General features: G+C 30.9%; 1 protein-coding gene across 4 annotated transcripts in view; it reads left to right on the top strand.

The window, feature by feature from the left end:
- The window catches only part of LOC134697088 (sodium- and chloride-dependent glycine transporter 2-like), a 32,867-nt gene that overhangs the window by 12,760 nt on the left and 4,487 nt on the right, over positions 1–15,620 (top strand). For all 4 annotated transcript variants that reach the window (XM_063559121.1, XM_063559122.1, XM_063559124.1 and 1 more), the window contains exons 2-9: positions 5,838–6,018; positions 6,580–6,711; positions 8,244–8,517; positions 9,235–9,367; positions 10,729–10,863; positions 11,308–11,411; positions 12,976–13,100; positions 15,469–15,581. In XM_063559121.1, the coding sequence (XP_063415191.1) occupies positions 5,838–6,018; positions 6,580–6,711; positions 8,244–8,517; positions 9,235–9,367; positions 10,729–10,863; positions 11,308–11,411; positions 12,976–13,100; positions 15,469–15,581 (1,197 nt within the window). The remainder of the gene's footprint in view (positions 1–5,837; positions 6,019–6,579; positions 6,712–8,243; positions 8,518–9,234; positions 9,368–10,728; positions 10,864–11,307; positions 11,412–12,975; positions 13,101–15,468; positions 15,582–15,620) is intronic.

Raw genomic sequence — 15,620 nt, 5'->3', positions numbered from 1 at the left:
CGCATATTTCTTGGAACGTAAAAAAGAGCTCATTATTTATCAAGCATCTTAAACCTACATTTTCTGCTTGTTAAACTTGAAAATAATAAACGAAGAGATTTGGTATGACTCCATATGAGACAAAAATCATTACAGATAGAAATAACCGTGTTTTTAACCTCACAAACAAATTCGAAAGGGTAAGAGTATTCGCCCAATCAATCTTGCTGTTGATAAACAATGTAGGCGCATACTCCTGAGCCCTTATGTGGATATTTTTTTTACCAAACTGATATCTGTGTAATAACTTTGTACAAAGAGGTGCATGAAGAAACACAATTTTTCCAACATATGATAATTGAGATATAATCAGTAGTGCACTGCTTTTAAATCATACTTCAACCAGAACTTTAAATTTTCATGATGAAATCATTAATCTTTTCATATATTTGTGACTAGCCATTATATTTACAGGATTATGGGGTAAATTGAGTAAAATAGTCTTTACGTATATTTGTCTTGAACATACAATGATACGAACAGAATTCATTCAGTCAATTAAGTTATTATGACAGAATCAGACATATTTGTATACAGCATTGAATAGTCTTTTTGGATATCGGCATAAGAGACTCCGTATTCGATTTTGACCTTTTGGATTAACGAGCTTACTAATTTATAAGTACAAATTATTTTTGTTTGTCTTTTTTGTAGAATTATCTATTTTATACAGCATTACCAATCGTAGATCTTTTCTTCTGTGAAAGAGGCTGTGTCATTCAAGGTGTTGTAACATGTAATCAACGCCTAGGATGTTTCCGTACACTGGCATTTCTCCTTTAATCTTAAAAATACAATTGATATAAGAGTACCAAACAGAGCAAGCATCTTGATAGTGATCTTAATTGATGTTGGAATAGTATGCAGGTTCCTCTTTATAAAGCTTACAGTACTCAGGCACGGATCCAGAGGGGGGGGGGGTCTGGGGGTCGGAACCCCCTTTTTTTGGACGATCAATGTATTTGAGTGGGAACATGTGATTGGAACCATTACCCCCCCCCCCCTTTTTTGTCCAGGGTTAGAAACCCCCTTTTTAAAATGGCTGGATCCGCCCCTGGTACTTTTAGCTTTCTTGCATATGTTGTTTAAAACTATGAGTTTGGATATCCCTCTTTTGTTTATGTGAACTTCCTATTTAAAGTTAGAACGGTTTGTTACTCCCAGATAGTTTACTGTTGTTACATGTTACGAAAGGAGATAGTGTAATGTGTAATTGAAAGTAAATGAATGTAATTGTTCCTTTTTTTCTTTTTTCGGAAATTGAAATAATATCACACTCATCTGGTGGGAATTACATTTTCTGTGTACTAGTAGCTTACAATGGCAATGAAGCCAATTGGTCAATCTGTTGATACTGCGTAATAAAATACAATTTTCAAATGCATGACATTGACTTAAAATACAAACAGTTATTTGATCTATTTCAAAAAACATAATTTAAACATATCGTAACATGTTGTAAAGCAGTTAGTATACAATTTGTCTCGTTAAAAGTTTTTAAACATTACTTTTTTTTAACCAACTTGGAAACCCATAAACAGAACAGTTTCCAAGTAGTTAAAACATAACACTTCATACATGCCTATTATTCATATTGAATCATTCTATTTATAAAAATATTTAGAGCAGAAATTTTATGTTTTTATCAATAATTTATGCACGTTAAACTATTGAATAAATTATGCACTTGCAAAACCATATGCTGATATAGAGTATTATGCAAGTTGTCATATTTAATTAAATGGTCTTTTGAAAGATCTCATCGCAAATTTGTTTGCTGTAAATCGATTAACTTGAAGTTTTTTCCATAACGAAAAAGGAAAGTAACCATGATATGTATACTGACTGGATTTCTAGGCCTTTATTGATAGGAATCTGAGTTAGTGTATGACCTTACTCAGTAAAGACATGTCATTTTTACATTTGGTTGGTACATTCCAGAATACCTACCGTTATCTTGATGACATTTTTTTCGTTTTTATAATCCAGTTCTCTAAATGTACTACCGAAATTGACAAAAAAGAAGTTACTTTAAATAAATCTGAAGTAAACAACAGTAGGTGAACGTCATTTGCTACATTTAGACATTTCAAATTCAGAAGGGAGACTCTATACTATATTTAATTGTTGTCAAAACGACGATTTTTCATTCCCTTTGTTAATTTTCCCTTTTAAAACGGCGATGGTCATTTGTGTTTATGTATCCAAACTCGTTCGTTATGCCTGTGCGAGTATTGATGTCATGGATTTTAACAAACGTAATCAATACATCACGAGTTTATTATTCAGTCAGAGATTTCATAACGATAAATTACTTTTGACTGCACCGATAGAAAACAATGTTTATGAATTTGTAATAGTAAAAAGTAAAATATTAAAGCAAATAGAAAAATACACCAAAGTACGGATAGCCAAAACACATTCTAATAAAATAAAATATACTTAAAAACTCTTATCTTATTCCAATGAAATACTGATTACCCTTAACATCATTAAGACGTATTCTTTTTACTGGCTGCTCCAATGTAACCGCAAACCTTTTTTTTGATTGAAGTAATGGTATATCTTATAACTGGATACATTAGACACTTATACTGCTTGTAAACACTAAATAATAACGTGTGCGTACAGTATTTTTATATTTATTCGCATATGTCCATAACGGGGCTTCGAAGGATACGAACGAAAATGAATTAATCCACAGAAATGTATTTTAAAGTTTCCCGTTATATTCAAACTTTTCACCATGTAAACAACATTCTTATTTTTAGATAAAGCATGTTGATGTATCGTTTACTGAAAACATCATTCATGTTGAGGTACATTGTATAGAGGTATGAGATGTATTGCCTAGAGAAACCCAAGTTTCACCTGTGTACAATGCATAACTGATCGTTATTGTAAAACATTTAGTTAAGAAATATTTCAGTATCTCAGTAATACGCGGTGATTAGCTGTGTAATGTTAAAGTAATTAGAAACCTCAAATTAAAAAAATAATGCATATGTTTTTTTATACCTCAATGGATGGTTTTCATTATAAAACGTATGTACATATACTTATTTCTGAAGAAAATGTCTTTATTTGTTCATATTTAGAAGAAGTTTACTTTATTTGTATTGCTTTCTTCGAGGAAGCAATTCCCCCCGACATATTTTCCGTATTCAAAGTCACCTAGTGTAGACCCATCTCGTAAAAATCCGGTGTTCGCAATACGCATGGATGTCCTTAAAATAAACTATTATCCGAGTGTACATGTTAAAACACCTGCTGAATATCCATGCTTTTTTGTTGATGTTGACAAATAGGTGACAATCGTTAAACTTCGGCTTCAAAACGCGAATTTTAATTACCTGCCATACATTCACAACAACACTGACCGATTGAAATCAAACTTGACGATTATACGAAATTTATGGGGAAACAATGATAAAATCGTGCACAGAAGACTAAGATATGATGTATGTATACATTGGTTCAAGAATTGGAATAATATTATTTTTTATCGGTCACTCGTTTCGTATGACTTTAAATTGTGCATTCGAGGTCGAGATCAAGACGTGGTGATCTATATTTCAATGTAAAACCCTTACATTATCAAAAAACAGTTATTAAGTTACTCTCATTCTTATTTTCTCATTTTATTATTAAACACAACTGATAAATTGAAACTACATTGTATATAATAAGAATTAAGCCTCAGATATAAAAAAAAAGATTAATGGATTTGAAATTTATTCAACTGTACTTCATGTAAATGTACCAAGTTGTGTAACTTTAAAATAAAAATATATATCTGTCTATCTATATGACATAAATAAGTATAAAAGGCAAAGCCATGACGTAATGTCAGATTTGGATATTAAAAACTTCAGAAGATATTTTAGAGAACTTACCATCCATCCTAATTTAAACAAATTATTCTCTGAAACTGAAATTATCAAGATGCTCGATATTTAAGTTGACAACGTTTTTGTTGCTATTGGAGGATTTTATTTGTCGTCAAACAATCAGCATTCCAATAAGAACCCACTGTGATCCTCTTCTTGTCGACTTGTTACTTTTATTCATGAAATGCAGACTCCATACAGGAAGTTTTTAGGAAGAACCAAAAGAAGTTAGCAGTATCCTTTAACTTCACTCTTCGCTAAAAAATGTATTCTGCCACTAAATAATCAAACTACACTGTATGTAGAACGCATCTATTTCATCGAACTTAAGATAAAGGATATAACAGATACCTAATATCTTGTCTTCCATCTAGAGAGAGGGTCCAATGAAAACAAAACTTAAATAAAAAGAGTAGATTTCAACAACCCAAATGTAAACTTTTAATTTCTATGTAGCAACATTCCAGCAGCACCTGCATACGGAGATATTTAGGTGCTTGTGTTTTCTATAATTCTATCCTTTATATGTGGTTCCTGCTCAAAACGAAGATATTTAAACCAAAGAGTTCCAAGTGTTGGAATATCTGTTTCACAGATAAAGACGGATATGTTCCAATTGTCGTATTACTACAATCCTTTCCTCTTTTTCCGAATTTGACCTACCGAATAATACTTTTCACTATTTTCACTTTTGTACACAAATTAGAGCAGGATGTGCTTACCCCTCCGGGGCACCTGCAATAACCCCTAGTTTGTGTTTAGATTCGTGTTGCACATTCTCTAGTTTTTTATGTATTGCTTTGTGTACTGTCGTTACTTTGTCTGTTTGTCTATATATGTTTTTAGCTATGTCAGTTATTTTCGACTTACATTTGTATGAGTTTGAATGTCCCTTTGATATAATCCTGTTCTCTTTTGCCTAGGGACATTGAACTAAGTTTCTATACGATATAAAAAATATCAACGGTTATCTTAAGAATACTATTTTATAAATCTTGTCCGTACGAGTTGACAAAACACTCGATGACAAGCACTGACTCCACCAGCAAGCAACAAATACTGTGGGATCACTTATTTTTGTGGGCACTAATTTTCGTTGATAGAGGAACGCTTGTATATTCGTGGATATTTGATTAAGTGATTTGCCGAGGTCTGCGTTCAAGCCTATGAAAATATTGTTATTCGTTGAACATTTAATTTCGTGGTTAACTGTACCCACGAAATCCACGAAAATTGACTATGGTATCCAACAAATGATAAAGAATCCGCAGTATAAAAAAAATACCATTTTATTGACTAGATACGTTATGGATATATAATTTCATAAAGATTCATTCAGCTTGACAGATTTAATAGAGAATGGTCGATAAATGCGTTCAATAATTATTCTAGGTATATTGTGTTCCACAAACTACGCGTTCAGGCATGGTCAATCATCAAAGTTGTTGTCAAACAAAAACATAACACAAACATTCTAATTCATATTAATAATTTAAGAAATTCATATCGATACACAATAAATAAATAATAAAAAAGATTTAGAAATATAGTTAAATCATTTAAAAAAAGATCTTTTCCTTCCACATATTTTTTTATATCGGGGTTAATTTTTTTTCCATTTTTATTTGGGAAACTACGACACATACTCGACGTATGTAATGAGATTTTGAATCAAACACGTTCAACTTTATTTATCCGAGTTAAAAAGTATGGTCGAATGGGATCTTTTCGGGGACTGACACCATATCTCGACTTATCCGAGATTTCTCACAATACTATTCGAAATTACAAAGCTCAGCTGTTTTGAAAGTAAGGGGTATTGAGAAGAGCATAATTATGGATAAAGGGTCATGATCTCAGTCGTTCATTTGCAAGTATTTAAAAAAAATATATGGTGCATTCATTTAGGAAAAGAACGGAAGATTGCAGACGGAAAGCAAGACAGAGAGCCAGACAGAAAGCCAACACGAAGATGATGGTCGTGGCAAATGGGGCGGAAATTTGGATTTTTTACTATCTTGTGTGGGATATGCTGTCAGCATCACCAATATATGGAGATTTCCTTATTTGTGCTATAAAAATGGTGGAGGTTCGAAATTTTCTTTGCAGTATTATTGTTTAGCTGTAGGCAGTATAATCCGTCTAAACATTTACTTTTGTCCAAATTCAATTATACCGAAAAACAAAAATACACATGTGAAAATCAAATCACTCATACATTTGATGGATGCTTGGTTATAAAACATTCAATTGCTTACTTGCTAGCTTCAACAATTAATACTTGAGCAATCCCCCATCTTGCACCGTCTTTAAAACTGGCTCGTATGTAACTCATCCTTCGTTTTAACTTTTTATCTAAGATTTGTCTATAAGATTGTAAACAAGTTGGCGCCTTTCACAATTTAACGTCATGAATACATAATCGAAGTCTCTTATTGGATAAGGCATTGTTTCATTTCTAAAACAAATTATCATTTCGAACATTCTGTAAGTTGTTTGTTTTGTATATGCTTTTTGATGTAATAACTGATTAAATATATCATGCTTTTAATTTGCCTTTGTATGTGTGTGTGTGTGTGTTTGTATAGGTATTCCAGATTCCTAGGACTTTAATAAATACATGTACTAGTATTGTTTTTATTCTTTACAGGTGCTTTTCTGATACCATACGTAATTTTCCTGGTTATTTGTGTTTTGCCGTTAATCTTCATTGAGTATGCTTTAGGTCAGTTTTCCAGCAGTGGTGTATTAACAGTTTGGAAGATATCGCCACTTTTGAAAGGTAAACACAATAACATTTAGAAATTTTGGTCCTCAATGCTCTTCAACTTCGTTCTTTATTTGGCCTCTTTAACTTTTTTGAATTCGACCTTCACTGATGAGTCTTTTGTAGACGAAACTCGCGTCTGGTATCTATGACGAGTTTATTTATCAAGGGGTGTAAGCCCCTCATAATAGGATTACTCAGTACATTTGCTGTTTAATTGTCTAAAAATATATCGTCTGTGAATATGGATGAAAATCATCTTTCTTAGAAAAAAACATAAATGCATCATAATCCATATTATTTTTTTCTAATCAGTCATTACTTTTGTGCACATTCAACTTTTTATATTAAAACTGATGATTTATTTCAGAAGCATGACAATTATATTATATATGTATTGTAACTTTAGGCGGTATATAATTCAATAAAAAAAATCTGCTATATCCTTGATTTTACCATACATGATTAGACTTTCATTTGTGTAACGAGTATGATAGCTAATGAAAAAATATGATTTACTACGTGTAGAAAAAAAAAGTTCAATATTGAATGTTGAAAATAATGAAACTATGCCTGAGGTAGAAAAGCCTTAGTATTTAAAAAAAATCAAAATTTTGTAAACGAATGGTCTTCTTTTTTCTTTTACAAAAACTGTGTATAAAAAAACATCTATAAGCTACAACGATTCTGATAAGGTTTCTCTGTTTAAATAATTGGACGTAAAGGTAAGGGATTTGAAGGCAAAACAAATATGTATATACAAATAAAAAGATAGAAGATATATACCTATCTATTGCTAGATGCATTTCTAACACATTTCTATAAAATATATGTCGCATTGACAACCTTGACAAGACTAAAACTTAACAAAAATATTATAATGTTTTTATTAAAATGTTTTTGATTATGATGGAAATTTAATAATTTTCGATTGATTTGATGTGAGGGTATAGATAAAGGTAACAGTAGTACTGCTGTTTAATAGTCATTATTTGAATACGCAAAAAGAAACTTGGGTACACATAAAACCGAGCAAAGTATATCAACTGTAAGAGGTCAACAAAAAATATGTCAACTTATTTCAAAATAAATGGTCTGTTAAAATAAGTTTTATTCAGTATAAATGCAACTTCAATATAATTACGTTCGCTCATTCGTCGATCTTTTATTGATTTGGCGACGTTCAATGTAAAATAGATAATATGTATTCAAATAACGTATAACCAGCAAAATAGGATGTAGAATTATCGGACGATTTTGACTTTTTTAAATTTCTGTTATAATCCTATAAATGTTTAAAAGCATATAAACCGAATTCTCTGTTATATTATCCCTTGTTTACGTGTGCTGTATCATATCATCGAGTGAATTACTTTTTTCAAATGTAAAGTTTAAATATCAAATTATACTGGTCTATATGACAACTAAAACTGTTAAAGGCCCTAATGTTATTAACTTTCGTCATCTTATGACTGAATAAACATGCCTCGTTTTGTTTTTTTATATTTCTGTTCTCAAAGATTTCATTTGTTTGTTTTGTTTTTTAGGTATTGGATACGGCGTATTGATTGCTTCAGCTATATACTGTACGTACGTCAATGTAATTATTTCATGGGTGCTGTATTTTCTTTACCAATCATTTACGTCAGTGCTTCCATGGAGTCATTGTAACAACGAATGGAATACAATTAATTGTCATGATGTACAGAATCGCTCATCTGGTATTCAAAATGGAACGGTATATAATAGCTCATTTGGTATTCAAAATGGAACATTAACTTCAAACGCAACCAAGAAAACTGCCAGTGAGGAATTTTGGACGTAAGAATACAGAATGGTGTTTTATAATACTTGACTTAAGTAACCCTATAAAAATGATAAAAAAAATCACCTTTCCAACGGATGTAAAAACAGCTCTAAAACCGTTTGCACGTACTAAAATATCTTTTTTTTCTAATTCAGTATAACAGATAAATTATGAAAATTATTGAATCTTGAAAACAAAGTTTTATGAATGTGATTGTATCTTGCAAATAGTATACAGGTCTGGAATACCTAGTAAAATAAACTATTCTCTATTTCATATATCTGTATATGAACTTTTGGAGAAAGCAATAATAATACATATATTTATTTCGACAGTGATGCAAAAATATTTTTTTTGTAGTAGCTATGATTACTTGTTGATAAGTTTACTTGAAGGGGGTATTGAAAGGTTTTCGAACAGATTAACCTATTATTAAATTTTTGTTTGTTTTAATCAACCATTAACACAAAAAAAAAAATGAAAAAAAACTCCCGGGCAAAATTTAAAACGGACTGTCCTTAATCAAATAGCAACATCAAAAGCTCAAACAAATCAAACGAATGGATAAAAACTGTCATATTCCTAACTTATTACAGGCATTTTCATATGTAGAAATAGGTTGATTAAACCTGGTTTTGTGGCTAGCTAAATCTCTCACTTATTGACCAGTCGCATATACATTATTCTTGATGTAGCAATAAATAATCATATTTCCTGTCAATACTTTTCAGACACAAAGTACTACAGATCACTGATGGTATAGAAAATATTGGAGGAATAAGACTAGAACTTTTAATATGTTTGTTTGTCGCATGGCTAATTGTTTTTCTCTGTTTATGTAAAGGTATCAAATCATCTGGCAAGGTGAGTTGGTTATTAAAATGATTATGTTTTAGCATTATTTGAATGCTTGAAGGAAACCAATGTATAAGATTAGTTGCCTTGAAAAAAAGTTGTTTTTCCCATTTACAAAATTGATAATTTCATATGTTAAGAAATCCAAGGACGTTGTATCATTGAAACGAAGTTTGAACGCTTACACAAGCAAGATATCCTTACATTTTCTTATTTACACTCATTAAAAGTCAAGGTAATGATAATAACTTAATGCACCAAATCACATACCGAACAATAATGGACTCGTGACAAACAAAAGTCGCAGTTCTGCACTGCACGTCCTTTTGAATTGATATATTTATGTTGTTCAGTCACTCGTCGAAAGTTTCGATCTTTAGATTCTCAGATTATACAAATGTTATTGATATATCTAGTTTTCTATTAATTATTCATATGCAAATATAAAACTCATGTGGAGTGAGTTATGGAATGAAATAACTAAGTAAATGAAATATGAAAAAGTGAAAATAATATAACATCTTAAACTAAACGTTTACTGCGACTGGTGTTATCTTATATCATTTAAAGTATTTAAATTGGGCCCGCAATAATTATTTGATAAAATAAAAATAAATTGTAGTATATTGGTAAGAAAGTCACTTTGGGTATTTGAAATTGCATTTTATGATATAGACTATAATTTTTGTTTGCAATACTTAGTTGTTTCGACAAATAAATGCTAGAAACATCAATATGAAAGAAACTGGTTTGATCATACAAGTTTCTATTTATTTTGATATAGATCAAAATTAAGAGTGCCTATCAATTTGATGCACATGTTTATTGGAGAAGACATGTTCATTCTTATACCGGTTAAGTGTTGCATTTAAACGGGTCTTGCATTGTTTTGTGATTAAACATACAAAGCATACAAAGGAAGAAGCTATGTGAAGTATAAAAACATTTTGAGAGACTGTATGATTGCAAATGAAACGATATCATGCAAAATAGTTTCAACAGGAGGACATTAAAAAATCAGGTTTACAACAGTTACAACATTTTTATCAATGTGAAGAGCTATGTGATGAAATTAAACCGATTAGTATTGGAAACAGCATCTCAGGTCAACTTTCCTTGATGGAGATGGAATCTTAGTTTCTAAATAATTCAATTTATTCAACATAAGTTGCTTATTTTCAAGCTGCATGCTGTGTACAATATTTTCACACACAAAACACAAACATATTTCGATAACTCAAAAATATTGAACTCCGATAAAAATTCAAAACGGAAAGTCCCTAATCAAATGGAAAAATCAAATGATAAAATACATAATATGAATAGTTTTGAAAAAAAAATGATTAAATTATTACATTCATTTTTTTCAGGTAGTTTATGTGACGGTTACATTTCCGTATGTTGTATTACTAATTTTTCTGGTACGAGCAGTGACTCTGCCGGGAGCTATTGATGGTATCAAATTTATGTTCATTCCAAAGTGGCATAAACTGCTTTCAACACAAGTAAGTTGAAGTCGTATAGGTGTTATGCTGTTTTAGACTAATTTTTGGCAAGAACATTTGTTTGCAGTCGAATAATTTGAGCAGAACATTGTCTTGTGTAAAGAAGAATATGTATTTTCTTTTATAATATGCGGTCCCATTTTTTTTATTCCTGCTTACCTCCCCTTTTCTCGAAGGAATTGTCGTCCTTTTATGTCGACTTGCCCAAAAACATTAATTCACGTTGCGTCAAATACTATTCCGACATAATGAACTTTGCCTTGAGTTGTTTGTTCTTTAAAATATTTTGTTTTTCTATTAGTACCATGATACATAATTTGTTGAAATATGCATCAATTTAGCCATATATTATACCAATATGATTTATATTATCCTTTTTTTGACAATCATTCATCACAATCTATCCATTTGTCATGAATCATTTGTTTTTGTTTGTCATTTTAGGTATGGGGTGAGGCTGCTTTACAGATTTTCTTTTCGACAGCTGTTGGATGGGGAGGTTATATAACTTTTGCCAGTTTTAATCGGTTCAATCACAACTTATACAGGTTAGAATATATTACTTTTCAATTCTGAAATGTTGTTAAAACATAGCCATATTTTCGATAAATAGGAATGAGAAAAATACAAAATACTAATAGAATGCATATTCAAAGAAAAGTCATCAATCAAAACGAGTATCAAACGATAAAATGCACTACATCATCCAAGACACCGTATAGACATGTAATACATAACAAAAGCGATATATGCTTAATTGTTAAAGAATAAACAGAGATACAAATGGCTAAGAACTGATTATTCGAGATAGTATCTGCATACGTTTTGCATACTAACTATGTCATTTTCATGAATCAAGAATGACAAATAATTAATATCGGAGAGCCTGTTATATGGAAAAATACTGTTTCAAAAATACCGAACTCCAAGGAAATTTTATATGGAAAGTTCTCTTAAAAATAGCAAAATCAAAAGCCCAAACACATCAAACGAATACAAAACAATTGTTATATACCCAATTGGTACATGCATTTTCTAATGTTAAAACAATGAATTTATTATGGTACTATTCATATCAAAACCTCTCAATTGTATAAGAGTGATATACAATTCCTTTATGTTGACAACATTGTGTAAGTAAATAACAGACACATTTATTAGAAAAGTCAAAAATTGGGGTACGGCAGTCAACATTGTATCAGTATCTTCATCCCTATAAGCAAAACGAAAATGTAAGAAGGAATAACAAAAGGAAAGTAGACACTGTATACTAAGTATATAGTACACATAGGCATATAACAATATAGATAAGGCAACAGTAGTATAACGCTGTTTAAAAAACCCGAACGATTGAGAGAAAACAAATCCTGGTGACAAACTAAAACCTAACAAACTAAATGACTTTAAAACGACATCATAAAGAGTATATGAGCTCTTATCACAAGTTATTTATCAAAATGTCTTGTACCAATTTAGGAAAATAGCCATTGTTATATTATAATTCGTTCCTGTTTGTGTTACTTTTAATGTTGTGTTTCTGGTGTGTCGTTACGGTAGTATATTTGTGGTGTTTCTCTCAGTTTTAGTTTGTAACCCGATTTTTTTTTCTCAATAGATTTATGAATTTCAAAAAGCGTTATACTACTGTTGCCTTTATTTGTTCGTTGTGTTTTAACATTAAAAGGTTTTTTTTGAACGAATTCCTTCAATTTTACAATGATAGTACTTGATATTGAATTTATATAAAGATACACAGATACATAAATATTTATTCAATTAAAGTGCAGCTTTTCAGTTTTATATATATCTTCATAATAATTTTCATCACCAAAACCACTTGTGTGAGCAATTAACAAAATCACACGTCTGGGACTAACGCTCGGTCGGTACCACTGCTGGTGGTGACCATTCGATTGGTTTATCATTTTATACAATGACTTCAGACGAACACAACTGTCTGCTAGTCTTTGTGTTATATATTTGCATTAGACGAAGCCAGGTTTCAAGTTTAAGATCAAGATGTAATAAAACCATTTAAACATTTGTTCGGCATGTTCAAAGAAACAATAAAAGACATCATATTTTCAAGCATTATAAAATTTCATCTTTCAGAGAGGCCATACTTGTGCCTTTTATAAACGGTGGAACGAGTATTTTGGCGGGATTTATTGCATTTTGTATTCTAGGATACATGGCAAATGTAAAAGGAATGCAAGTAGCTGAAGTTGTAGATCAAGGTATACACATATAAAATGTGTTTCTAATTATGTTGAGTGTGGTGTTTCTAAAAGATGGTTTAGATTTTTCGAGAGAAAAAAAAAGGATTATCTTATTTCAGGAAAAGATGAGCGTAGCTGAATTTAGCACAACATTTTTGGAATTTTAGGTCCTTAATGCTCTTCAATGTTTTACTTGTTTGGCTTTATTTTTTGATCTAATGTACATGAAACGCGCGTCTAGCGTATTAAATTATGATATTGGTACCTTATATAATAATTAGATATTAAAACGGAACGATATCATTTTTTTTGGGGAAGGGGGGGGGGGGTGCTCAAAGTCAGGTTATTTTTTTCCTTGACACTTCAATTTAACACATTATGACCTTTGCAAATCATCAAGTTCAAGTCAGTGATCCGAGCGATTGATAAAAATCCTGTAAATTTGATAATTTGACATAATGTTTTTTTGTGAATATCCTAACTTCTACAAATTCTGTCAATTATTTTGGTGCTTAAAGTACCGGTAATTTGTAGACAAATATTTCGTTTTATAGTGGCTAGGAGGTAGTGTATTCTTAACAGTATGAACAATTTTGTATATGATTAACAAGAGGTGTAGGCAAATCTCAAAACAAGAATCACAATTGTTGTAATCTACAGGTAACCATACAATATTTCAAAGGTATGCGGTGCATTATATTTAGGTAAGTCAACCTATAATTAAATTCCAAGCAAAAACGTCTCTTAAATATAAATTTGAAATAAAATAGACTAACAAAGGTCTCTAGAATCTAAACACATGACTATTTCTTTTGTATTCTAAAAAAAGTCGAAAAAAAATAATAATTTCAGTGACTTCCACTTTTTACTGTCTTACTCAAAATGTGTGTACTCTTAAGATAAGAAGTAATTATTTCCATGGTTTCATGGATTTCTATTGTTATAAAATTGAAATATGTACAAACTCCTAGTGTGATGTACTTTGTATTGTCTGGAAAACTTTTGCAAAATATTGAAACGAAGTGAAGATACGGATTGTATAACCAGACTAGAAATCCGCATTTCTGTGTTAACATGAATTATCATTGATAGGGTCATTCATACTCATGAATTAACTGTGAAATTGAATACAACTTTGCATTTCCAAAATACTAAGGATTTTTTAATCTATTAATAGATGTCCATTTGTGTTTCTGGTAGAAACTTTCGAAATGTTTAGGTTCTTAATGTCTAGTCCTAGGTACATTTGAACATACATACAAGAATATGCCGTTCTAGCTGTTGCAATAATGGTGAGGAAACATGAAACATGTGTCCATCTACCTTCACGTAATATATCACCAAGAACTTTAAAACAAGTCATTTCAATGTGAAATCCAACTTACATGACGATAAACTTATCTTCAATGTACAAATCAGGCAATTCCCACTGAATATCCATTACCAAAAGTGGCTGATCTACCGTTACTATTGATGTTTTTCTCGTGTTAACCACATTTTCCGTCTTATCTATCAAATACCTGTTCATTGCAACTGAATTGGCTTGTTTTTAAACAGTGGCATCATAGATTTTACACTTACTTGCTTTTTAGAGTTATGAGATGAACTACGATTTATACCAGTTTGCCCTGGTAGTGCATACACATCACTCATTATGTCTATAAATAGTTTGCGCATGCGCAAAATTGTTAAATCATTGGTGTTATAACCTTGAAAAATGTTATCAAACCAAATCATAATATCATTGCAAATCCCAAATCACTTATTTTATAGTAAATAGTTAAAATATTTTTTAATGAATTTTGTTACATTTTCGCGCTTGCGCAAACCCGGTTTGTGTCAAATACTCATGTCTAGTGAAGTATTCACATGTAAAGAAGGTAGCTACCAAACCTGACAGCTGTTTTTCGTTAATAGAAGGTAAACGAAAAGATTTTCAAAAAAAAATAAGTATTTTCAAACTGAAAAAAACAGCCATTTTGAAAAACGGCGGTGGCCATCTTGAAAAAATGATTTTTTTTAATGGCCAGCAGTTGTTTCTTTAAAAGTATATAATAATGATGCTTTGTGGTAATTTTCATGCTTGTATCATCATTTGCACAATTCCCTCGATTTTGCCTGCTAATATCTTCCACTATAATGCTCTTCAATTTATACTTCATTTGGCCCTTCAATTTATACTTCATTTGGCCCTTCTTACTTTATCTATGATAATTGTACAGTGATCTATTTTTATATAACAAGGAGCTAAAACCATCAGCATGAACAGTATATGATGAGAAATTGCTAACTGCAAAGATTATTGAATACGGTTTCATGCAGTGTTTGTTTTCAGTTCAATATTGATATAGATAAGCTTTATTAACTGGTTTTGTGTATTTTACAGGTCCTGGCCTAGCGTTTGTGGCATATCCAGAAGCAATATCAACTTTCCCAGTATCCCCGTTATGGGCGGTCCTTTTCTTTCTCATGATGCTTACTTTAGGCATTGATACTCAGGCGAGTATAGTGATGTTATATAAAAAAGAAGACATGGTA

This window comes from Mytilus trossulus, chromosome 14, assembly GCF_036588685.1.
Source record: "Mytilus trossulus isolate FHL-02 chromosome 14, PNRI_Mtr1.1.1.hap1, whole genome shotgun sequence".
Classification (NCBI taxonomy): domain Eukaryota; kingdom Metazoa; phylum Mollusca; class Bivalvia; order Mytilida; family Mytilidae; genus Mytilus; species Mytilus trossulus.
The sequence above is the reverse complement of the archived record's forward strand: the minus strand, read 5'-3'. Positions and strand labels throughout refer to the sequence as shown.